This window comes from Zootoca vivipara, chromosome 5 (assembly GCF_963506605.1).
Source record: "Zootoca vivipara chromosome 5, rZooViv1.1, whole genome shotgun sequence".
Lineage (NCBI taxonomy): Eukaryota > Metazoa > Chordata > Lepidosauria > Squamata > Lacertidae > Zootoca > Zootoca vivipara.
The window spans coordinates 6703347-6730309 of NC_083280.1; the positions used below are offsets into that span (position 1 = coordinate 6703347).

General features: G+C 43.5%; 1 protein-coding gene across 1 annotated transcript; it reads left to right on the forward strand.

Moving 5' to 3' along the window:
* Positions 1–998: 998 nt before the first annotated feature.
* LOC118093817 (cytochrome P450 2J2) lies at positions 999–26589 on the forward strand. The gene is made up of 9 exons (XM_060274304.1): positions 999–1190; positions 9417–9573; positions 13737–13886; positions 14230–14390; positions 17982–18158; positions 20403–20544; positions 22110–22297; positions 24171–24312; positions 25390–26589. The coding sequence occupies exons 1-9, from the start codon at positions 1023–1025 to the stop codon at positions 25575–25577; spliced, it is 1473 nt and encodes a 490-aa protein (XP_060130287.1). The 5' UTR covers positions 999–1022; the 3' UTR covers positions 25578–26589.
* The last annotated feature ends 374 nt before the right edge of the window (positions 26590–26963 follow it).

Genomic DNA, 26963 nt, shown 5'->3' on the forward strand with positions numbered 1-26963 from the left:
CAAGAACGATACTGACAAGGTGGAACGTGTCCAGAAGAGGGCAACCAAAATGGTCAAAGGCCTGGAAACGATGCCTTATGAGGAACGGCTTAGGGAGCTGGGTATGTTTAGCCTGGAGAAGAGAAGGTTAAGGGGTGATATGATAGCCATGTTCAAATATATAAAGGATGTCATATAGAGGAGGGAGAAAGGTTGTTTTCTGCTGCTCCAGAGAAGTGGACACGGAGCAATAGATTCAAACTACAAGAAAGAAGATTCCACCTAAACATTAGGAAGAACTTCCTGACAGTAAGAGCTGTTCGGCAGTGGAATTTGCTACCAAGGAGTGTGGTGGAGTCTCCTTCTTTGGAGGTCTTTAAGCAGAGGCTTGACAGGCATATGTCAAGAATGCTTTGATGGTCTTTCCTGCTCGGCAGGGGGTTGGACTGGATGGCCCTTGTGGTCTCTTCCAACTCTATGATTCTATGTGTGTGTGTCTGTGTGTGTAGGACTCAGGTTTCCCATTGCACCCATGGACAATGCCAGATTTCCAGGATCAGATTCTGCAAATACTGGAGAACAATAGTGGGTGAGGGATATTGCCTTCATGTTGTGCCTGAGGGCTTCCCATGGGGACTTGCACTCGATAGGACTTTGGTCTGATTCAGCAGGCCTTTTCTCACATACATTTTTAATTTCATGAATGTATGGTATGCATTTCCCCAAATGTTTGTGGCACAAATCAGTCTTACACTGCCTAGAATTCTAATTGGAATTCATATTAAACACACTCCTGACATTTGAGTGACACACATAAGAATGATTATAGAGTCTGGCTGTGGTGCATGCCTCGAGGTATCATTACAGTGCTATTTGGATGGGATGCCAGAACCTTTGTTTCTTAATTGCTTCTAATAATGGAGTATATAAAAAGAGAGAAATGCCGAGGTCTCTGAGGAAATCAAAAAGCTCTTGGAGAAGGAGAGTTGGACCTAACCAGGGATCCTAGAAAGAAACAAGGTGAAAGAGACAGCAAGAGAAGGATGGAGATTCGGGCATTTTTGATTGCTGTGCTGGTGGCTCTTCTGATTCTGCACTTCCTGAAACAACTCTGGTCACGCAGGCAATATCCTCCAGGACCTTTCCCGCTTCCTCTCATTGGAGGTTTGTGGCGATCCGGGGCGAAGCTTCGCGAAGATACTTTAATTAAGGTACTTACTTCTTAGTAATAACTCAGTCTAACGCCAATAATTGTTTTATCAATTTTACCCAACCATTCTGGTTGTTGTTGTTGTTTAGTCGTTTAGTCGTGTCCGACTCTTCGTGACCCCATGGACCAGAGCACGCCAGGCACTCCTGTCTTGCACTGCCTCCCGCAGTTTGGTCAAACTCATGTTCGTAGCTTCGAGAACACTGTCCAACCATCTTGTCCTCTGTCGTCCCCTTCTCCTAGTGCCCTCAATCTTTCCCAACATCAGGGTCTTTTCCAAGGATTCTTCTCTTCTCATGAGGTGGCCAAAGTATTGGAGCCTCAGCTTCACGATCTGTCCTTCCAGGGAGCACTCAGGGCTGATTTCCTTAAGAATGGATAGGTTTGATCTTCTTGCAGTCCATGGGACTCTCAAGAGTCTCCTCCAGCACCATAATTCAAAAGCATCAATTCTTCGGCGATCAGCCTTCTTTATGGTCCAACTCTCACTTCCATACATCACTACTGGGAAAACCATAGCTTTAACTATACGGACCTTTGTCGGCAAGGTGATGTCTCTGCTTTTTAAGATGCTGTCTAGGTTTGTCATTGCTTTTCTCCCAAGAAGCAGGCGTCTTTTAATTTCGTGACTGCTGTCACCATCTGCAGTGATCAAGGAGCCCAAGAAAGTAAAATCTCTCACTGCCTCCATTTCTTCCCCTTCTATTTGCCAGGAGGTGATGGGACCAGTGGCCATGATCTTGGTTTTTTTGATGTTGAGCTTCAGACCATATTTTGCGCTCTCCTCTTTCACCCTCATTAAAAGGTTCTTTAATTCCTCCTCGCTTTCTGCCATCAAGGTTGTGTCATCTGCATATCTGAGGTTGTTGATATTTCTTCCGGCAATCTTAATTCCGGCTTGGGATTCATCTAGTCCAGCCTTTCGCATGATGAATTCTGCATATAAGTTAAATAAGCAGGGAGACAATATACAACCTTGTCGTACTCCTTTCCCAATTTTGAACCAATCAGTTGTTCCATATCCAGTTCTAACTGTAGCTTCTTGTCCCACATAGAGATTTCTCAGGAGACAGATGAGGTGATCAGGCACTCCCATTTCTTTAAGAACTTGCCATAGTTTGCTGTGGTCGACACAGTCAAAGGCTTTTGCATAGTCAATGAAGCAGAAGTAGACGTTTTTCTGGAACTCTCTAGCTTTCTCCATAATCCAGCGCATGTTTGCTATTTGGTCTCTGGTTCCTCTGCCCTTTCGAAATCCAGCTTGCACTTCTGGGAGTTCTCGGTCCACATACTGCCTAAGCCTGCCTTGTAGAATTTTAAGCATAACCTTGCTAGCGTGTGAAATGAGCGCAATTGTGCGGTAGTTGCAGCATTCTTTGGCACTGCCCTTCTTTGGAATTGGGATGTAGACTGATCTTCTCCAATCCTCTGGCCATTGCTGAGTTTTCCAAACTTGCTGGCATATTGGGTGTAGCACCTTAACAGCATCATCTTTTAAAATTTTAAACAGTTCAGCTGGAATATCATCACTTCCACTGGCCTTGTTATTAGCAATGCTTTCTAAGGCCCATTTGACTTCACTCTCCAAGATGTCTGGCTCAAGGTCAGCAACCACACTACCTGAGGTGTACGAGACCTCCATATCTTTCTGGTATAATTCCTCTGTGTATTCTTGCCACCTCTTCTTGATGTCTTCTGCTTCTGTTAGGTCCTTACCATTTTTGTCCTTGATTATGGTAATCTTTGTACGAAATGTTCCTTTCATATCTCCAATTTTCTTGAACAGATCTCTGGTTTTCCCCATTCTATTGTTTTCCTCTATTTCTTTGCATTGCTCATTTAAGAAGACCCTCTTGTCTCTCCTTGCTGTTTTTTGGAAATCTGCATTCAGTTTCCTGTATCTTTCCCTATCTCCCTTGCATTTTGCTTGCCTCCTCTCCTCCGCTATTTGTAAGGCCTCGTTGGACAGCCATTTTGCTTTCTTGCATTTCCTTTTCCTTGGGATGGTTTTCATTGCTGCCTCCTGTATAATGTTACGAGCCTCCATCCATAGTTCTTCAGGCACTCTGTCCACCAAATCTAAATCCTTAAACCTGTTCCTCACTTCCACTGTGTATTCATAAGGGATTTGATTCAGATTGTATCTTACTGGCCCAGTGGTTTTTCCTACTTTCTTCAGTTTAAGCTGGAATTTTGCTATAAGAAGCTGATGATCTGAGTTACAGTCAGCTCCAGGTCTTGTTTTTGCTGACTGTATAGAGCTTCTCCATCTTTGGCTGCAGAGAATATAATCAATCTGATTTCGATGCTGTCCATTTGGTGATATCCATGTGTAGAGTCGTCTCTTGTGTTGTTGGAATAGAGTGTTTGTGATGACCAGCTTGTTCTCTTGACAGAACTCTATTAGCCTTTGCCCTGCTTCATTTTGAACTCCAAGGCCAAACTTGCCAGTTGTTCCTTTTATCTCTTGATTCCCTACTTTAGCATTCCAGTCCCCTGTAATGAGAAGAACATCCTTCTTTGGTGTCATTTCTAGAAGGTGTTGTAGGTCTTCATAGAATTGGTCAATTTCACTTTCTTCAGCACCGGTAGTTGGTGCATAAACTTGGATTACTGTGATGTTAAAAGGTCTGCCTTGGATTCGTATCGAGATCATTCTGTCATTTTTGAGATTGCATCCCATTACAGCTTTTGCCACTCTTTTGTTGACTATGAGGGCCACTCCATTTCTGCTACAGGATTCTTGCCCACAGTAGTAGATATGATAGTCATCCGAACTGAATTCGCCCATTCCCTTCCATTTTAGTTCGCTGATGCCCAGGATGTCGATATTTATTCTTGTCATCTCATTTTTGACCACATCCAGCTTACCTCCACTCATGGTTCTTACATTCCAGGTTCCTATGCAATATTTTTCTTTACAGCATCGGACTTTCCTTTCGCTTCCAGGCATATCCGCAACTGAGCGTCCTTTCGGCTTTGGCCCAGCCGCTTCATCAGCTCTGAATCTACTTGTACTTGTCCTCCGCTCTTCCTCAGTAGCATGTTGGACGCCTTCCGACCTGAGGGGCTCATCTTCCAGCGTCATAACTTTTATATGCCTGTTGTCTTTGTCCATGGAGTTTTCTTGGCAGGGATACTGGAGTGGCTTGCCAGTTCCTTCTCCAGGTGGATCACGTTTAGTCAAAACTCTCCACTATGACCTGTCCATCTTGGGTGGCCCTGCATGGCATAGCTCATAGCTTCTCTGAGTTATTCAAGCCCCTTCGCCACGACAAGGCATTGATCCATGAAGGGGAACCATTCTGGTATTTAACCTTAAACAGTACCATGGTTTTAAATGCTAACTGCAAGGGCCACAATTTAATACACAATTAAATGCGATGAAACTCCTACACTTAAAAATCATTGAATTAAAATTAAAACTGAATTTAATTTAAAAAATCATCCAAGGTTCCATCGCAAAAGTAACTTAATTCATTTTCAAGTCACCCAGAATTTTTACAAATTTTTACAAACATTGGTGATCTTTGCTTCTTCCAGTACACCGGCATTAGTTTGCCTGTCTTCCCAAGTGATATGTAAAAACTTTTTGAGACACTGTTAATGGAATCTGTAGAGGAATTGGAGATGGCATTTATAAGTGGTCCATGCAGTAAGGTTGGTAGTACAATAGCTTTGTAAACAAGCATTTTGATTTCCCTGCAAATGTCCCAGTCCTCAAACACTCTGCACTTCAGTCGGGAGAAAGCCGCACCCGCAGAGCTCAGGCGATGCTGGATTTTGGCATCAATGTCAGCCCTTGTGGAAAGATAATTGCCCAGGTAGGAGAAGTGATCAACATTTTCAAATGTTGCACTATTGAATTGGACTTGTGGTGCTGCAGAGGAGTTGTTTTGTGCTTGTTGGTGCAGCACTTTGGTTTTTTGGTTTTTGGATGTTGAGTGATAGGCCAAGCTTTTTGTAAGCTTCTGCGAAGATATTTAGGATGGCTTGGAGGTCATCCTCTCAGTGTGCACACACTACATTGTCATCAGCATACTGAAGCTCTATGATGGAAATTATGGTAACCTTGCACTTTGCTTTCAGCCTACTCAGATTGGTTGGAGGATGAATGGCAGCTAACAGATTGAGGCTGAATCCTGACAAGACAGAAGTCCTCTTTTTGGAGGACAGGGGGCGAGCAGGTGTGGGGGACTCCCTGGTCCTGAATGGGGTAACTGTGCCCCTGAAAGACCAGGTGTGCAGTCTGGGAGTAATTCTGGACTAACAGCTTTCCATGGAGGTGCAGGTCAATTCTGTGTCCGGGGCAGCTTCTACCATCTTCATCTGGTACGCAGGCTGAGACCCAGCTGCCTGCAGACTGTCTCACCAGAGTGGTGCATGCTCTGGTTATCTCCTGCTTGAATTACTGCAATGCACTCTACGTAGGGCTACCTTTGAAGGTGATCTGGAAACTACAACTAATTCAGAATGCGGCAGCCAGACTGGTGACTTGGAGTGGCAGCTGAGACCATATTGCACCAGTCCTTAAAGACCTACATTGGTTCCCAGTCCCTTTCCAAGTACAATTCAAAGTGTTGGTACTGACCTTTAAAGCCCTAAATGGCCTTGGTCCAGTATACTTGAGGGAGCGTCTCTGCCCCCATCATTCAGCCTTCAGGTTCAGCCTCCACTGAGGTCCAGCACTGAGGGTACCGAGGGGTGTGTGTGCAAAACTGAGAAGATCCTTCACTGAGAAGGTCTATTTGGGGGTGCCAAATTTTGTTCTTGCCCAGAGCGTTATATTACAAACTTCGCCTTTGACTGCCACTGTGAAAAGAGTGGGACTGGGACAGGAAGTTCACAGGCTGATCCTGCTACCATTTACAAACACGACACTGATATATCCCGATTTTGGACTAGCATGAACTTGACCCAATTTAAAGACTCTCACATGTAATGCTGTAACAGATTATTGTTGTATATATCCTTTTAGCTTTTACAACTTCTGTGTGGCTATATGTATTCTTGTTTTTGCTATTCATATTTGATTTGTCAGTAGGGATTATTCTCACTATTGAATCTAATATTGCCTGAGATCTTGGTCTGTTTTTTATTGGACCATTTACAATTCAACACTTGCCCTTTATTATTACTATGTGTCTTGCTTGTAGCTGCTGGATTGTTTAGACGTTTAGTTGTCTCCGACTCTTTGTGACCCGATGGACCAGAGAATGCCAGGCACTCCTATCTGATGGCTGAGTAGTCTTGTATTCTTTGAATTATTTTCTCTGAAAAAAATGGCTTATAAATGGATTGTTGTTGTTGTTGTTTAGTCGTTTAGTCGTATCCGACTCTTTGTGACCCCATGGACCAGAGTACGCCAAGCACTCCTGTCTTCCACTGCCTCCCGCAGTTTGGTCAGACTCATGTTGGTAGCTTCAAGAACACTGCCCAACCATCTCATCCTCTGTCGTTCCCTTCTCCTTGTGCCCTCAATCTTTCCCAACATCAGGGTCTTTTCCAGGGAGTCTTCTCTTCTCATGAGATGGCCAAAGTATTGGAGCCTCAGCTTCACGATCTGTCCTTCCAGTGAGCACTCAAGGCTGATTTCCTTCAGAATGGATAGGTTTGATCTTCTTGCAGTCCATGGGACTCTCAAGAGTCCTCTCCAGCACCATAATTCAAAAGCATCAATTCTTTGGCGATCAGCCTTCTTTATGGTCCAGCTCTCACTTCCATACATCACTACTGGGAAAACCATAGCTTTAACTATATGGACCTTTGTCAGCAAGGTGATGTCTCTGCTTTTTAAGATGCTGTCTAGGTTTGTCATTGCTTTTCTCCCAAGAAGCAGGCGTCTTTTAATTTCGTGACTGCTGTCACCATCTGCAGTGATCATGGAACCCAAGAAATAAAATCTCTCACTGCCTCCATTTCTCACTGCCTCCATTTCTTCCCCTTCTATTTGCCAGGAGGTGATGGGACCAGTGGCCATGATCTTAGTTTTTTTTTTTTATGTTGAGCTTCAGACCATATTTTGCACTCTCCTCTTTCACCCTCATTAAAAGGTTTTTTAATTCCTCCTCACTTTCTGCCATCAAGGTTGTGTCATCAGCATATCTGAGGTTGTTGATATTTCTTCCGGCAATCTTAATTCTGGCTTGGGATTCATCCATTCCAGCTGGATTAAGGAGGCTTATCTCCGAAACACATCTTGCAAAATGAAAAGCTGAGCTAATCAAACAGCTTATTACAATAGGCTCTGGAATTTGTCTTACTTCTCTTCCATTTTATTCTGCCCATGACCTAGAATGCTGGGAACCTCTCCCCTTCCAACAGATTAATGGGCACCAAGTCCTCTTGGCAATGAAGTAGGAGCTCCTAATCTCTTTCCAAGAAAATGGAGGTGGAGCTTGCACCTCACATGTGGCTATTATTAGTTATTAAATTTATAAATATCACCCTTAATCCACAGCTCAGGGCAGTTCCCAACCTAATAATAATAATAATAATTTTATTATTTATACCCTCTACCCATCTGGCTATGTATCCCCAGCCACTCTGGGTGGCTTCCAGCAGAATATGAAAACATAATAAAACTTCAAACGTTAAAAATTTCCCCAAACAGGGCTGCCTTCAGGTGTTTTCTAAAAGTTAGAATACAACATACATAAAATACATGATTAAAAACAAGAACTAAAAACTAAGAAACCAGTAACCCTTTCCACAAACACATTTTGAAAAGGTATAAGATGTTAATCACCAAGAGGTCTGGTTAAAGAGGAACAGTTTCATCTTAAACACCTAAAAGTGTATAATGAAGGCACCAGCTGAACCTCCCTTGGGAGAACATTCCGCAAAAAAGGAGAGGCTACAGAAAATGCCAGCTTTTGTGTTGCCATCCTCTGGACCTCTTGTAGAGGAGGGACACAAAGATGAGCCTCAGATGATGATTACAGGGTCCTGATCAGATCATATGGGGAGATGCAGTCCTTGAGGTATTGAGAACCTAAGGCTTTGTAGATCAAAACCAACACTTTTAATTGGACCCAGAAACTAATTGGCAGCCAATGCCGCCAGACTAGAATCGCTGTAATATGCTCAAACAGTCTTCTCCTGATGAGCAACCTGGCCACTGAATTCTGCACTATCTGAAATTTCTGAACCATTGTTAGATGCAGCAGCAATCTATGCAGCTAGATAGAACAAGAGAAAATTCACTCCTTGTCATATTTTCTTTTATTTATTTGATTATTTAATCCATTTATGTATGGATGTATGGAAGTGAGAGCTGGACCATAAAGAAGGCTGATCACTGAAAAATTGATGCTTTTGAATTATGGTGCTAGAAGAGACTCTTGAGAGTCCCATGGACTGCAAGAAGATCAAACCTATCCATTCTGAAGGAAATCAGCCCTGAGTGCTCACTGGAAGGACAGATCGTGAAGCTGAGGCTCCAATACTTTCGCCACCTCATGAGAAGAGAAGACTCCCTGGAAAAGAACCTGATGTTGGGAAAGATTGAGGGCACAAGGAGAAGGGGACAACAGAGGATGAGATGGTTGGACAATGTTCTCGAAGCTACCAACTTGAGTCTGACCAAACTGGGGGAGGCAGTGGAAGACAGGAGTGCTTGGCGTATTCTGGTCCATGGGGTCACGAAGAGTCGGATACGACTAAACGACTAAACAACAGCAACAACAATCCATTAATAAGCCATTTGTTTCAGAGAAAACAATTCCAAGAATACAAGACTACTCAGCCATCAGATAAGAACATAACTTTTAAAACATCTGAAATTGGTAATAATCTCTAGCCCAGAGATGTATCTTTTTAATTCCTTACCATACATTTTTATGGTGGCAATGCTCCTGCTGTGGCCCACTGTGGGTCAGAAACCTGACCCAGTGCTCTAGCCCAGCTTATGCCAACCTGGTGCCCTCCAGACTACAATGCCCTTCTGCCCCAACCATCATGGCCAATGGGAAGGGATGATGGGAGTTGCAGTTTTACAGCCTCTGGTGAGCTCCAGTTTCCACATCCCTGCAAAAAGAGAGAGTAAAACAAATGGGTTGGGAAGGAAGGAAGGAAGGAAGGAAGGAAGGAAGGAAGGAAGGAAAATAGATGCTGGCAAAAGAAGCTGTAGAAGTAAGGAAGGCTAGAGCTCATGTGTTAAGTTGAAATAGCCACCTGTTTACTTTGAACATAACATTCCTCTCCTCTCTTTTGACCTAAATGGTAGATAGCAAAGCAATATGGCAACGTTTACACCTTATGGATGGGACATATACCCTTTGTAGTCCTGTCTGGATTCCAAGCAGTGAAAGAAGCGCTCATTGACCACTCTGAACAATTTGATGAGCGACCAGTGATGTCTTTCTTTACAGCAAAAGGACAGGGTGAGTAGTGAAGAATGAGACAATCTACTGGTATTTCCCCCAGAGAAAACATTTAAATGACTCAAAATAATAATAAAAAATCCTTCCAGCAGCACCTTAGAGACCAACTAAGTTTGTTATTGGTATGAGCTTTCGTGTGTATGCACACTTCTTCAGATACACATATTCTTCAGGTATGAGCTTTCATGTGCATGCACACTTCTGTGTATCTGAAGAAGTGTGCATGCACACGAAAGCTCATACCAATACTGTAACAAACTTAGTTGGTCTCTAAGGTGCTACTGGAAGGAATTTTTTTTTATTTGGTTTCGACTACTTCAGACCAACACGGCTACCTACCTATATTTAAATGACTGTCTGGATATACAGAACAAAGCTTCTCTATTAACTGCACGAAATAGGTTGTTGGAGCCAATGCTAGTTCTACAGAAGATCCATTGTAATTAATGTGCATGGCTAATGAAGGTCTATTAATTTCCATGAGTCTACTCTGAGTAAAACTTACCTAGATACAACCCAATCCTCTAGCAAGTGCTTTATGGATAGCCTAACTACTGCCATTCATGCACTAGTAACCTCCAGGCTAGATTACTGCAATGCTTGTTATTTGGGGCTGCCCTTGAGGTTAGTCCAGAAGCTGCATCTGATGAATAATGCAATGGGTCAACTGCTCATGGGGGCAGGAACAGCCAACAAGTTATGCAACTGTTGAAAGAATTCCACTGGCTGCCAATTAGCTACTGGGTTTATTTTATTTTATTTATTAAATTTATATATTGCCCTTCATCAAAAGATCTCGGGGTGGCTCACAGAATAGTTTTTTTGACAGAATTACAAGCCTGGTAGATGAAGGGAACGCTGTGGATGTAGCCTATCTTGATTTCAGCAAGGCCTTAGACAAGGTGCCCTATGATATTCTTGTAAAGAAGCTGGTAAAATGTGGGCTAGACAATGCTACCATTCAGTGGATTTGTAACTGGCTGACTGACCGAACCCAAAGGCTGCTCATCAATGGCTCCTCTTCATCCTGGAGAGTAGTGACTATTGGGGTGCCACAGGGTTCTGTCTTGGGCCCAGTCTTATTCAACATCTTTATCAATGACTTGGATGATGGGCTTGAGGGCATCCTGAGCAAGTTTGCAGATGACACCAAATTGGGAGGGGTGGCTAATACCCCAGAGGACAGGATCACACTTCAAAATGACCTTAACAGATTAGACAACTGAGCCAAAGCAAAGAAGGAGAAATGTAAAGTACTACACTTGGGCAAAAAAAATGAAAGGCACAAATACAAATACTGGCTTGAGAGCAGTACATGATAAAAGGATCTAGGAGTCTAGGTAGACCACAAACTTGACATGAGTCAACAGTGTGATGCAGCAGCTAAAAAAGCCAATGCAATTCTGGCCTGCATCAATAGGAGTATAGCATCTAGATCAAGGGAAGTAATAGTACCACTGTATTCTGCTCTGGTCAGACCTCACCTGGAGTACTGTGTCCAGTTCTGGGCACCACAGTTCAAGAATGATACTGAGAAGCTGGAACGTGTCCAGAAGAGGGCAACCAAAATGGTCAAAGGCCTGGAAACGATGCCTTATGAGGAACAGCTTAGGGAGCTGGGTATGTTTAGCCTGGAGAAGAGAAGGTTAAGGGGTGATATGATAGCCATGTTCAAATATATAAAGGATGTCATATAGAGGAGGGAGAAAGATTGTTTTCTGCTGCTCCAGAGAAGCGGACACGGGGCAATGGATTCAAACTACAAGAAAGAAGATTCCACCTAAACATTAGGAAGAACTTCCTGACAGTAAGAGCTGTTCGGCAGTGGAATTTGCTACCAAGGAGTGTGGTGGAGTCTCCTTCTTTGGAGGTCTTTAAGCAGAGGCTTGACAGGCATATGTCAAGAATGCTTTGGTGGTGTTTCCTGCTTGGCAGGGGGTTGGACTGGATGGCCCTTGTGGTCTCTTCCAACTCTATGATTCTATGAGTTCATGATGTTGGTTTTGGTGTATAAAGGCATATACAACTTGGAATCATGATACTCAAAAGAGCATCTGATTCCTTATATACCTAAGTCAATCACCACACTCTGTGGGTGAGGGCCTCCTGCAGATACCATCGTAGGAGGCCCATTGCACACAATGTAGGCATGGGATCCTTAGTGTTTTGGTCCCTTCCCTTTAGAATTCCCTCCCTTTGAGTAGTAGACAGGTGCCCCCCCTGTTGTCTTTTCAGCACTTTCCAAAGACCTTCCCCTTCCAAGAAGCATTTGAAAACTTTCCCAGTCTGCATCTGTATTTGATTTTTTAAAATGATTCCTTCAGTAGCACCTTAAATGAAGGATTTTTTTAAAAAAAGATTTATTGTTGTTGTGTTGCTTGTTGTTTGCAGTTGTGGATTCCTTTGGGAGAAAAAATGGGGTATAAACGTACTAATAAATGATTTAAAAGTAGTTAAATTTATGATAAGGGGCTTCAAGAGCAAAACTTATTGGCTTGAAATCAGCAGGGTGCCAGATGACAGGTGCAGGATTTGGAAACTAATGAGAGGCCAGAGCAGGAAAACTGAGGGGAGTAGAAGAGAGGCACATAGGTATATGTGTATAGCATAGTAACAGCTAGCGATATTGCTCCACGTACAAGAACTCAAGTACATGTGGAAGGAGTATAGAGACAGTGGCGGAGCTTCATGCTCTGGCACCGGGGGATGGAGAGCAGGTGTGGGTGGGGCTGGCACGCGTCCTGGGGGCGTGGTGAGCTGCCTGCGGGGGCGTGGCACCCAGCACTGGCGAGGGGGCAGCTGCAATGGTACCTCGCCGGGATTGTGCTGCCCGGGGCGGTGCGCTCCCCTGCACTCCTCTTCATCTGCCAGTGTGTAGAGAGCAGCTGAGTTTGGTTATACTGAACAACAATCCTACTTAGTTACAGGTAGGTAACCGTGTTGGTCTGAGTCGAATTTTTTTATTTTAATCCTACTTAGGGTAGACCTAGTGGGTAGTCACCATCATTGTCACTAATTAATTTATTAATTGCCTTCTGCATGAATGTCTCACAGCAACTTACAGACATATAAAACAGCTAAAATGGTTTTAAAACAGTGCAGAATCAGCAACTAAATATGAGTCAAAAACAATATAAAATATACACCTGTTGAAGAGACCTTGAGCAAGGAAAACAGATTGAGACTATATGGGTAAAAATTGTATGAGAGAGAGAAACATCAGTGACCTTACTGTGGGACTCTGCTATAGATTGCCAAACCAGAATGAAGATTTAGATGCTGCCTCCCTAGAACAGATTACCAAACATTCAAAAAGGAGAGTCATGGGAGACTTCAATTTCCCTGATATCTGTTGTAACTCAAACTCTGCCAAGAATGTAAGGTCCGGCAAATTCCTCCATTGCCTCGCTGACAATTTCATTTCCCAGAAGTCAAAGACAACCCCCCCCCCAATTATATTCTTGCAAGGAAGTTGCTAAGATGTGGGATGAATGAAGTACTTCTTAGGTGGATTTGTAGCTGGATGACTGACAGAACCCAAAGAGTATTCATTAATAGTTCCTCATCACTTTGGAAAGGGGGGGGGCAAGGGGGTGCCGCATCCTGGGCATGTTGTTGTTCAACGTCTTTATAAATGGAATTGAGGGGATGCTCATCAAATTTGCAGATGACACCAAACTGGGAGGGATAGCTAATGCTACAGAAGTTGGGTTTATCTTTATCAACACTGGTAGTTTGTGCAAGAAAGACTGAACTTGCGGGTATCACCTGAGTTTTCCATAATTTTAAATGCCAGATAAAATCCCCCATCGTAGATATCATATGTCTGGAGATCTCACATTTTTCTGATACTGTAAAGTGCAGGGACTTCTGGAACCACCTGATTTCTGTTCTATTATCACACAATAATGAATAATGAATTTCTGAATGACGAAAGACAACAGAAAGTGAGGTTGTGTTATGCCAATATCGTAGATGCACCCATATAATACACTGAGACGGATTCTGCATCATCTTCTAATTCTTTGCTTCAGAGAGAGCAAGTACTGGTGGTTATTAAATTCAAGGACATGAACTTCAGTGAACATGGTTTCTTCCAGGCTGGCAACTTAATTATTTACATTAATTTCTGTAAATAATAATTTCTCAATGGTTTCCCATAGGTATTATATTATCAAATGGTCACGTCTGGAAGCAGCAGAGACGGCTTGGAGTGGTTGCTATGCGGAAGCTGGGATTGGGGAAGAAAGGCATAGAGCACCAGATAGCAGAGGAGGCCCGTCAGCTTGTGGAGATCATTGCACGTTCAAAGGGTACCATACATGATCCTAGGTGATGGTGATGGGTTTTCTTATTTTCCAGTCTGCAGAAATCTATGTGTCCTGCCTCTATCCATTTTGGAAAGGAATGTGATATGCTTTAGAATCACAGAATGGCAGGCTTGGAAGGGACCCAGAGGTCATCTAGTCCAATCTTCTGCAATACAGGAATCCTAACCACAGCTGTCCCTGGGTGGACTTGAATCACCAACCTTCTGTGAGACACACTGACCCATTGTGCTGGAGATCATAGCGGTTTCTCTTGACCATCATAAAGTCCCACTCTCAGTATCAACTGGAGCAGCTGAACTCACATTAGTATAACTTTATTTTGCAGGACAACCACTTGACCCCTCCATGCCCATCACTAATTCAGTCTCCAACGTGATATGTGCTATGGCTTTTGGGCACCGGTTTGCTCTTGAAGATGAAAGGTTCCAAAAGTTGATAGAAGACATGGATTTTGTCCTAAAATTTCAAGGCAGCATCTATCAGTCTGTGAGTAGACATTTTAATTCCTATTGAGCCAGAGAGGTCTCCCAAGGGTCTTAGGACCCCCCACTCAGCATTCTGGAATCCATTATGATAGAGGATAGAGTGTTGGAGAAGATAGATTAGGTTTAAATCTAATCTAAGATAAGGGCCATTTATGATCTCATAGCATAAATCATTTCTCAAGATTATTCTAGCGGTAGACTCGTAATCTGGGGAACCGGGTTCGCGTCTCCGCTCCTCCACATGCAGCTGCTGGGAGACCTTGGGCTAGTCACACTTCTCTGAAGTCTCTCAGCCCCACCCACCTCACAGGGTGTCTGTTGTGGGGGAGGAGAGGAAAGGAGATTGTTAGCCGCTTTGAGACTCCTTCGGGTAGTGATAAAGTGGGATATCAAATCCAAACTCTTCTTCTTTTTCTTATAAAGATTGAAAAAAAGAATGAGGAGACTATGTCCAGCCACAGGGGACTCTTTGGAGGAAAGATGGGATAAAAATGGAACAATGACCTTCAAAAAGGTCTTCTAGAGCCCAGGGATTCGCATAATAATCTTCTCTAGAAGGGAATTACATAGTTTGGTGGCCATCATAGGAAATTAAATTTGTTTTCTCTCTGCCCACTGAATATCAAGACTCATGGGACTTGTTTACTGAGCCTGAGGTAATATATTGGCAGCCCTATTATGGACCAAATAAAATTAAAAAATTCCTTCAGTAGCACTTTAAAGACCAACTAAGTTTTTATTTTGGTATGAGCTTTCGTGTGCATGCACACTTCTTCAGATACACTGAAATAGGAGTCCCCAGGCGCTTATGTGGAGAAGGGGTGGGGTGGGGAGGGGGTATCACTCAGAAGGGTGGTGGAAGTGGGTGATTGACTGACTGATAGCTGTTGATGGCTGAAAACGACTGCAAATGGTTTTGCATGAAAAAGCAAGGGTTGAGATGGCTGAAGATCGCTTTATCATGTATAATGAGATAAGAATCCAATGTCTCTGTTCAAACCAGGTCCCTCCATGGTTTTGAGCTTGGTGATAAGTTGTAATTCAGCAACTTATCTTTCCAGTCTATTTTTGAAATTCTTTTGTAGTAAGACAGCTACTTTGAGATCTTGTATAGAATGTCCTGGGAGATTGAAGTGTTCTCCTACTGGTTTTTCTGTAGGAGAACAGTAGGGGAACACTTCAATCTCCCAGGACATTCTATACAAGATCTCAAAGTAGCTGTCTTACTACAAAAGAATTTCAGAAATAGACTGGAAAGAGAAGTTGCTGAATTACAACTTATCACCAAGCTCAAAACCATGGAGGGACCTGGTTTGAACAGAGAAATTGGATTCTTATCTCATACATGATAAAGCGATCTTCAGCCATCTCAACCCTTGCTTTTTCATGCAAAACCATTTGCAGTCGTTTTCAGCCATCAACAGCTATCAGTCAGTCAATCACCCACTTCCACTACCCTTCTGAGTGATACCCCCTCCCCACCCCACCCCTTCTCCACATAAGCGCCTGGGGACTCCTATTTCAGTGTATCTGAAGAAGTGTGCATGCACACGAAACTCATACCAAAATAAAAACTTAGTTGGTCTTTAAGGTGCTACTGAAGGAATTTTTTAATTTTACTTCGACCCAGACCAACACGGCTACCTACCTGTAATCTATTATGGACCAGTTTAAGATCTTCAGGTTTTAAGACAGACAAAATATTTTTGAGGCACTGGGACCTAATATGGTATATTGCACGGGTGTCAAACACAAGGCCCTGGGGCCAAATCCGGCCCGCCAGACCTAGTCATGTGGCCCACCGAGCGCCCCAGCCAGCGGGACCCAGCAGTGGGACCTTGCTGCTGAAGCGCCGCGGCAACAAAGCGCCGACAAACAGCTGGGGCCGGGGAAATGCTTTTTGCCCCTGGGTCCCTTCGCGCTCTTTTCTGGCGCTGAATCAAGGCGGCGACCCCCCCCTTCCCTTTCTTTCTTCCTCTCTCTCGTTCTTATTCTTTCTTTCCCTCTCCTTCCTTCCTTCTTTATCTCTGTCTTCTCTCCCTCTTTCTTTTTCTTTCCTTCTTTATTCCTTCTTTCCTACTCTTCTTTCTCTCACCTCTTTCCTTCCTCTCTCCCTCCTGCTCCCTCTTTTCTTCCTTCCTTCCTTCCTTCCTTCCTTCCTTCCTTTCTTCCTTCCGTCCTTCCCAACTTTCTTCCTCTCCCTCATTCTTATTCTTTCTTTCCCTCTACTTCCTTCCTTCTTTCTCCCTTTCCGTCTTCTCTCCCTCTTTCTTTTTCTTTCCTTCTCTATTCCCTTCCTTATTTCCTACTCTTCTTTCTCTCCCCTCTTTCCTTCCTTCCTTCCTTCCTTCCCCTCCCTCTCCCACTCCCACTCCCACTCCCACTCCCTCTCCCTCTCCCTCTCCCTCTCCCTCTCCCTCTCCCTCTCCTCAGAAACATAGGATGCTGCTTTATACTTCTGGCCCTTAAACCCTGGAACCAGGAGAGCAGCTTCAGTGAGTCAACCTCAGCCAGTCCCTTTGGTGAAGGGTGGTGGCTCACTGGCAGAACATCTGTCCTGCATGCAGAAGGACCCCAGCCATCTCCAGGTACTAGTAGCTCTGCAAAGGTCCTGCATGAAACCCTAGCGAGCCTCCACCACCTAGTGCAGTTACCAAAAATCATTTTTCAATAAATTGTACAATAATTGTACATTTGAATATCTACTTGCCATTATTCTGACTATGTTTCTGCTTTCAGAGCTAGTTATTACTTACATTATTACAAAAAACAGTAATAATTGAATGCACTGACAATAATTTATGAGAATAAAGAGTGGACACATAGTCCTACAGATACAACCGGCCCTTTGAGGGTGACCAAACTGCTGATGCGGCCCCCGATGAATTTGAGTTTGATACCCCTGATTGTCTCCCAAAATTCAATGGCCACAGAACCCTGAGAGTCTGTGGGTGAAATAACTTGGTAAAGCAGGGACTAAGGAGGCATAGAAGGGGATATCCTGAAAGACAGCAAGGCTGGCTGGATCTGTAAGCCCTACACTGCAAAGATTACAACTGGAGCATGTGAGCATCTCTAAATTTTGGAAACATTTAAAGAGAGCCATAAATGCCCATGTTTCAAGAGTGCTACAATAACTGTTGAAGAGTTCAACCCTAAATTCAATAGAGGTGCACTGATTTTCCCAAGGGGGGGAGCAAAGCAATTTGCTGATTTGAATTGGGAGGGGGGAGATTGAATTTAGCAGTGGCAGTCATGATGGTGTGCCCCCTGCAGCCACCACCTTTCCTGGAATTTTTTTAATGGTTGCTCCCACTGCTTAAAAAAAGCAGCTCCCTTCTGTATGACCCAACTAATCCCCTTTGAACTGGGGGGTGGGCAGACCTGTCAATTTCAGTTTCTCATTTTTCCTGTCTTAAATACAGTACAATTCTCATTTCTACGTCAATTTCTGATCTTAAAAAAAAGTTCTCATGAAATTTCATCATTTGAGTTAGACTCAAAGTACTATGCTAGCCCTGAAGAATTATGCAGATTATTAAAGTGCTAACATGAAACATGTGACTAAGCATTTCTGCTCTCTTTCCTTTAGCTGTATGAAATATTGCCATGGCTTATGAAACATCTCCCAGGGCCCCACAAGAAGGCCTTGTCCTGCATAGAGATGGTAGTTTCATTCGCAAAGGAGGAGATAGCGAAGCATAAGGAGAATCTGGCTCTGCATGAACCACAGGATTTCATTGATTACTATCTACTTGAGATGGAGAAAGTAAGTACCCAAACAAATACTGCCTGGTCAGCCTGACATCAATACCAGGAAAGATTCTAGAGCAGATCTTCTAGAGCAAACGGTCTGTAAGCACCTAGAAAGGAATGTTGTGATCACTAAAAGTCAGCATGGGTTTCTGAAAAATAGGTCATGTCAGACTAATCTGGTCTCATTTTTTGACAATTACAAGCCTGGTAGATGAAGGGAATGCTGTGGATATAGCCTATCTTGATTTCAGCAAGGCCTTTGACAAGGTGCCCCATGATATTCTTGTAAAGAAGCTGGTAAAATGCGGGCTAGACAATGCTACCATTCAGTGGATTTGTAACTGGCTGACTGACCGAACCCAAAGGGTGCTCATCAATGCCTCCTCTTCATCCTGGAGAATAGTGACTAGTGGGGTGCCACAGGGTTCTGTCTTGGGCCCAGTCTTATTCAACATCTTTATCAATGACTTGGATGATGGGCTTGAGGGCATCCTGAGCAAGTTTGCAGATGACACCAAATTGGGAGGGGTGGCTAATACCCCAGAGGACAGGATCACACTTCAAAATGACCTTAACAGATTAGACAACTGGGCCAAAGCAAACAAGATGAATTTTAACAAGGAGGAATGTAAAGTACTACACTTGGGCAAAAAAAAATGAAAGGCACAAATACAGGATGGATGACACCTGGCTTGAGAGCAGTACATGATAAAAGGATCTAGGAGTCTAGGTAGACCACAAACTTGACATGAGTCAGCAGTGTGATGCAGCAGCTAAAAAAGCCAATGCAATTCTGGCCTGCATCAATAGGAGTATAGCATCTAGATCAAGGGAAGTAATAGTACCACTGTATTCTGCTCTGTTCAGACCTCACCTGGAATACTGTGTCCAGTTCTGGGCACCACAGTTCAAGAAGGATACTGACACGCTGGAACGTGTCCAGAAGAGAGCAACCAAAATGGTCAAAGGCCTGGAAATGATGCCTTAAGAAGAACGGCTTAGGGAGCTGGGTATGTTTAGCCTGGAGAAGAAAATGTTAAGGGGTGATATGATAGCCATGTTCAAATATATAAAGGATGTCATATAGAGGAGGGAGAAAGGTTGTTTTCTGCTGTTCCATAGAAGCGGACACAGAGCAATGGATTCAAGCTACAAGAAAGAAGATTCCACCTAAACATTAGGAAGAACTTCCTGACAGTAAGAGCTGCCAAGGAGTGTGGTGGAGTCTCCTTCTTTGGAGGTCTTTAAGCGGAGGCTTGACGGCCTTATGTCAAGAATGCTTTGATGGTGTTTCCTGCTTGGCAGGGGGTTGGACTGGATGGCCCTTGTGGTCTCTTCCAACTCTATGATTCTATGATTCTACCTGCTTTGAAATTGAATACTGCTCATCCAAAGAGTCATTATATTCCCTCTTACATATGAATACTAATCTCTTGCCAAGACACCAATATTTTTATTCTGAATCTCAGCTGAAAAGCACATTGAGTTTCGCCAAATTTCCCTCTAGTCATTTTAGTTGCTAAAGTAGGTTGACTTCCACCCATAAGCATCTATTGAAATGGGTAGGAAATGCCAGGCATTTCCATAACCCCAAACGTGAGTGTGAATGAGTGGAAATTTGTGTGTGTCAAGTAAGGGGTCTTCCCTTTGGAGCACTGCTTCTGTGCATAAATTATTCTGGATTGGTGTTCATCTCGCATTCAAACATGGGCAGAGACAACAGAAAAGCTGTACTGCTTCAATGGTTTCATTTTTTTATCTCACTTTTCTTCAGTGGAGGATATGTTGGCACATAGTTCTAACTCATGCTATCCTTTGCAGGAATGTATACAATTCCTCCAGTGTGGCCTGTGGCCCCAATCTGTGGCTCTCAATTCAGGCCAATTTTCTGTAGGCCACCCCAGGGACCACCTGTTTCCTGAAGCAATTTAGTGGCTGGGGCTAAGGCTTTTAAAACATTTATTTTAAAACAACAACAACAACAAAACAACAACAACAGTATTATAACAAACTGTTCAAATAAGATTTAAAAAGAAGGTTGGGAGGGGTGAAATTGCCAACAGCCTTTGGCAGTGGAATCAAAATCTCACAAGATCTTACTGGATACCACTGTTGCTGCTGCTGCCACTTTGCAGGCACTTATTAAGCATTTCCTGGTGGTATGGTAATAACTGGGTGAAAGTAGATAAAGTAAGTACTGAAGGACAGATTGTAATGCATGTAAATGACTTGTCACCTTCCCCATTTTCAACATCAGAGCAAGAATGACCCAGAGTCCACCTATGATGAAGAAAACTTAGCCCAGTGCATTTTTGACCTCTTTGTGGCAGGGACAGACACAACCACCATTTCTCTGAAATGGGCTCTTCTCCTCCTGGCAACTCATCCAGATATCCAAGGTGAGAGAGGGAGCAATGGGAGTCTGGGCTTCTCTTGACCTCTTGACAGTGGAATGTAGTTCTTTAAAGGTTTCATTCACATCTAATGAGGTGCTAAAATGAGGAACTTAAAGGCACAGAAATAGTTAAAAGTAAGTGAGTTTATGATGGAAGTTTTGGAAGACAAAGGGTTATCAAAATCAGTTAAATGTTTTTGACTTGCACATCTAGAAAGTACCCTTTTCGCCACCAACATTTTCCTACATAGCTTCTGGAACCTAAAATCAAGGTCGACAGAAGCAGAAATGTAAAATGCCCTGAATACCCTGTCCTCATAGGAAGCTTCCAATCTATTATTACTGGGACAGGAAGAGATGGAGGGTCTGAATGTGTAAAGAAGTTGGAACAGGAGACGGTTGTGGGCAGTGGATGAAGCTAAGTGAGTCAATGAAAGTTTTCCTGAAGGATAGGAATGGCTGTGCAAATAGAGGGAAGACAATTTGAAGATTGGGAAATGGCATGGCCAAAGGAAGGGAGAGAAAGATGCATAAAGAGGTCATTGTTTTTGCTAGGGGTATAGTGATGAATCCAGAAGTTCAGGTACCTTCATGACAACCCGCAAGCCATGCCCCTTCTAAAACTGAAACAAATATGAAATGTTAACCAATGCACAGATTATGACTTCAGTAACAAGCCACCTGTTTTCTTAGTCTCTCTCCCCTTCTTTGCTCAACATTCAGCCTGGAAGAGTTCTGGTGGGCTCACTCACTCCCTCTTTGCATTTTCTTTGGCCATGATAAAAGGATTTTGGAATCTTTCAAAATATAAATGGCAGTTTAACACATAGCCAATGAAGCCACCTTTTCCTCTGCACAGCTTAGCGGGTGATTTTCTCTTTGAGAGAAGCTCATTTATTTGATCTAAAGAGGCAGGGGTGCCAAATCGAATGAATGATTGGGGCGCAGGTAAGCCCCAGTCCACATAATTGATTACAAGATGTGGCACAACCCCCACCCCTTTGAATGGTAACATCCATCAACTTTGGGACGTCTGGCCCCCTCAAATATTTTTTGGGGGGAGCAAAGGGACCTCAACCTCTAACAGTTGGATCCCATGCAGAGGAAAGGCCAAGAGGTCCCCAGCAGATGCCATCATTGCCTCTGCTGTGAAATAAGTGCCTGAGCCCTCTCCTTGCCTACTACATGATTGATGTTTGCCAAGATCAAATAAGGAAAAGAGGATTGATAAAACAAAGTAGGAAATATTGAGGGGTGGGGGCTATGTTTTTTCAAAAATGTGTAAAACAGACAGTCTTGGATCACAGCCCTTCAGCAAATCCAGCCAGCTCATGTAACCAGAAACAGCTGAGAGGAGATTCACTTTCCCCCTTTTCACCCGTGGGATCTAGAGTGGGGAAGAACCATGTACATTGACATGAGCTCCTTGGAGGAAAAGGTGGGCTATAAATGTAAGAAACAGGGACTCATTCACAGAATCTTATGGAATAAGTTCATGGGAAATAAATGTCCATCTGAAAAAAAATGCAATATTCAAAATAAACCATATGTTTCCACCATTTTCTTCAGATAAAGTCTACAAGGAGATAGAAGATGTCATAGGTTCTGCTCACTCAATCAGCTATCAAGATAAGAAGAAATTGCCCTACATCAATGCTGTGATTCATGAAACGCAGCGCTTTAAATATGCCTTACTTTTTGGGGTTGTCAGGCAATGTAAAGAGGATGTGAAGATTCATGGTGTCCTCATTCCCAAGGTATAGAAGCATAATACAACTGCACTTCTGTATCCCAAGAACAAACAGCATCATTGGGCTGCAGTGTATTGAGTGTTGCAGGCAGCCATTCAGGAGCTTGTGTTGTCTAAAACCTGAAGAGCAAGAAAACCACACAAGAGCAGGCGCTCCATCTGCAGACTTGTTTCACCATCGGCTACTGTAGTGCCATTCCATGGGACATTTTTTGGGGGGGGGGGGTCAGGAGTATAGTGTCAACAGTGTTATGCAGCATCAAAGAAAGCAAATGCTATACGAGGCTGCATCAACTGAAGTATAGTGTCCAGAGCAAGGGGAGTAATAGTACTGCTCTATTCTACTTTGGTCAGACCACATGTGGAGTCCTGTGTCCAGTTCTGGGCACCACAGTTTAAGAAGGATATTGACAAGCTGGAATGTGTGCAGAGGAGGGTGAGCAAGATTATAAAGGGTATGGAAATTCAGCTTTATGAGGAATGGTTGAGAAAGCTGGTTATGCTAAAGCCTGGGGAAAAGGGAGACTGAGAGGAGATATAATAGTTGCAGGCCTCACTTTACGCCGCCTTCGTAGACTTCAAAGCAGCCTTTGACACTGTATCCAGAACTAGACTTTGGGACAGACTGCAGGGCACATCAATTGATAAACAGCTTCTACTATTAATTCAGGAACTGCACGCAAACACAGCCCTCAGAGTTAGGTGCAGCCACCTAGGACATCTAACCGATCCCATTAAAACCTATAAGGGTGTCAGACAAGGGTGCCTTCTGGCCCCACTACTATTCAACTTTTATTTAAATAACTTAGTAGCCGCATTAAATGATTTAGAATTCCATCCACCGAAGCTCGCAAACCGGCACATCTCGGTCTTACTATATGCCGACGATGCAGTAATCTTATCCAGAACCCCTATTGGACTCAAACGGGCACTAAGGAAGCTTGCTACATACTGTGAAACCAAACGCCTCAAAATCAATTACCAAAAAAACCAAGATAATAGTCTTTGGGGAAAAAAATCAAAGCTCAGAAGCTAGGAACTTCAAGGCCACAAATTAGAACAAGTTACAAATTACAAATATATCAGAATGGTAGTACAGGCCTCAGGATCCAACAAACTTCACATAAATTCTATCGGGAGCTCAGCGGAAAAAACCGCAAACTGCATCCTCAAATTTTTCAGAACACAAGGGGTTTCTTTCGTTCCTGCGGCCCTTAAGCTATTCAAGGCCAAAACGCTGGCCCAACTGTTCCTCCAAAGGGATTTTTATAAGAGCTGGTCTTTGACCGTAATAAAGTATTCTATTCTATTCTATGATAGTCATCTTCAACTATGTGAAGGGCTATCTCATGGAAAATGGAGAAAGCTTGTTATCTCCTGCTAGAGCGCAGGACGTAAACCAATGGCTTCAAGTTACAAGAAAGGAGATTCCAACTAAACATCAGGAAGAACTTTCTGACAGAGCTGTTGTGGACTTTCCTTCATTGGAGATTTCAAAGCAGAGGTTGAAAGGTCTTCTGTAATTTAAGCGTTAGTTCAGATTCCTGCATTGCAGATGATTGGACTTGATGACCTTTGGAATCCTTCCAGCTCTAGAATTCTATTATTCATGTATCAAGGGGAGGAAAATATGGTGACCAGAAGTCTTCCTCTGGTTTTGGGTCTTCCCTTTTAAAAGAGGGATGGAGAGAATGAGGCCGTCCTTTCCCCTGCCCATACTGGCAGCTTTTAAATGTAAAAAAGTTGGAGATGAATCTGGCCACTGGTAAATGCCACTCTCCCCACAAAAACCTCACCCAGTTTAAATTCAGTTTGAATTTCACAAATCCAGAAATGTATTGTTCTGAGTGCATTCCCATTCAATTGTTTCTTCTTTGCAGGGGACTGCTATTATTCCCGATCTGCGTTCTGTTCTTCTTGATCCCACACGATGGGAGACACCAACAGAGTTCAACCCAAATCATTATTTGGACAAGAACGGACAATATGTGGCTAGAGAAGAATATCTGCCATTTGGTGCAGGTAAATGCCAATGTCCAAGCTGTGTTGTGATTTGTAGGCATGCTTATTGGGGATATTCCAGGAGATGACAACAGCAGCAGCACCAAGGGAGGCAGAGCAGAAGTAACATCCTTCTGGCAGGAGTAGCACTGCTGGGCAGCCGAACATCGCAAGGCAGTGGCACATTTAGGCTAAAGCTACCCTACATCTTTTCCTGGGATGTAATTTAGCCTGGTCTGGAACCACACTCAGAACTGAGTCTGCAATGAAACCACCCCATTTCCTACTTCTTTCATCCCGAGCTCTATAGGAGATTGGGGTATGTGTCAGTTTTCCCTTTTGAAAGAGCAAAGGAATATTTTTGTCCCGTTATCTGTCACGAGCTGGGCTTTTAGCCTCATCTGCCACATGCTGTAAAGTATTGTTCCTGCAGAAATTCAGCAGACATCCTCATTGCTAACTTCCAAACATCTCTTAACCTTTTTATACAAGTAATTATGCCTATTCAATTGTTGATGATGATGTTTTAAAGTAAAGATGAGCCAGCCATTTTTGTATTATTATACAGCATGGTTTTACAGGTTCTTCTGATTGGTTGTCAAGAAGGCCCTGTGCTGGACCTTCTTGCACAATGCTATACTCTAGAGTCTAGAAGAAGACTATTAAGCTCATTGAACATAACCCTTGGGGACTGTGCAGAGGCAGATGAGTATTTTTTTAAAAGCCTTACAGCTCTCTTTAAGTCGAGCACCAAATAAACAAAGAAACCCAGAAACCTTCACACTGAAGCCAGGGGTGCAAGCACAAGGTAATCAGCTACTACAACCTCTACTCCCTCCCTTCCCATCTCTTTCAGTTTCTTCAGTCTGGGTTTGTGACTTATCCCCGCTATTGCTCAGGGCAGTTGACCAAAGTTTGTCTTTCATAATCAGCCATGAAATGCTGGCACTCAGCAGGCTAGGGAATTGACAACAGCCTTGATTATTTCCCTATCCTAACTATGTCTAGTTCACCAAAGTATTATGTAGAGTACAAAGAAATGGACACTGGAAAGTAAATTATTGCTCACTTGCTGCTTTCCCCTTGTCTCCTCCTCAGGGTCTCGCATGTGTTTGGGAATGCAGCTGGCAAAGATCGAAGTTTTCATCTTCCTGACCAGCCTGCTGAGAATGTTCCGCTTCCAGCTGCCAGAAGGAGTGAAAGAACTCAATATGGAGGCTATGCCAGGGGGTACAACACATCCCCATCCGTATAAACTCTGTGCTGTTCCCCGCTGCAAGGCATAATAAAATAGGAAAGTTCCAGGGAGCTGCACTCATGCTTCCTCCACTTGCCAAACTCTTTGCCATTCCTGAAACCTTATCCCCCTAGAGCAGGGGTCAGCAACCTTTTTCAGCCGTGGTTCGGTCCACCGTCCCTCAGACCATGTGGTGGGCCAGACTATATTTTGGGGGAAAAATGAAAGAATTCTTATGCCCCACAAATAACCCGGAGATGCATTTTAAATAAAAGCACACATTCTACTCATGTGAAAACACGCTGATTCCCAGACTGTCCACAGGCCAGATTGAGAAGCCGATTGGGCCGAATCCGCCCCCCGGGCCATAGGTTGCCTACTACGGTGATGACTTTTTCATTTTTTTTCTCAAAAATTATTTCCTGTAGCACAAATGGATGAACTTTTGCGTATTAATGACAAAAATGAGGTATATTCCATTGAAATATTTAAAAAGGTTATGCACAAACTGTTTTTATTTTTTTGTATGCCGTTTTACCATTTGATAAAATTGTATTAACAATTCTATATATATTTCATATCAAATTTGGACACAACACCACATTCCACAATGGGGAGTGTTCTTAGCAACATAGGGTATACAAATGTCACACCTGCGCAAGGTAAAAGCCCCTTTTTGCGACCTCAAAACTCATCCAGCAGACCTTGCCGGGCATGCTGGGAAAAGAACCTACAGGAGAGGTAGCAAAACATCGTCCTCTAGCGGCATCTATACTGTTACTGCAGCTAAAAAAAACCTCCTTGTGTGTTTGATGCCCCTATATAATGTCGTATATATGTGACTCTAAAGCTTGGGTTAAATTTTATATCTGCTTACAGTGACTTCAAAAATGGTCAAAAAACTGATAAATAAAAATTTTAAAATCATTTTGTGCGTGAGGTTTTTTTAATCAAATCTCTTTGAAAGTAAGTTTTAATCTAATCTTTAATGAAAGCTCATCAAATTATGATACAGGGAAATGAGGTTGTAAAAAAGTCATCACCCTAATAGACATTTTAAATTGCCCGCCCTAGAGTCCAAGACCCAGTGGCGGCACCCCCTGGGGGCGGGGCATCTCTCTGCAGCGCGCATGCGTCCTGACGCATGTGTCGTGACGTCATGACGCACGCACCAGGGCGAGCCCGGACAGACTGTGAATGTCCACACATGCGCAATCCGTCCGAGTTGGCGCTGCTGCTCTGCTCGGCCGGCACGCTCTGAAGCAGAGAGGCTACCTTGCAGTTTGCTGGCGCCGCCGCCGCCTGGCGGCAACCCGCTACATAGCGCACTCTGCTTCTTCCTGCTCAGGCAGAGGAGGTGAGGGGCGGGCCAGGGGCTGGGGGTGTTGCCCCCCGCCAGAGTGGAGCTAGGGGCGGCCCACCCCCTTTGTCCCTC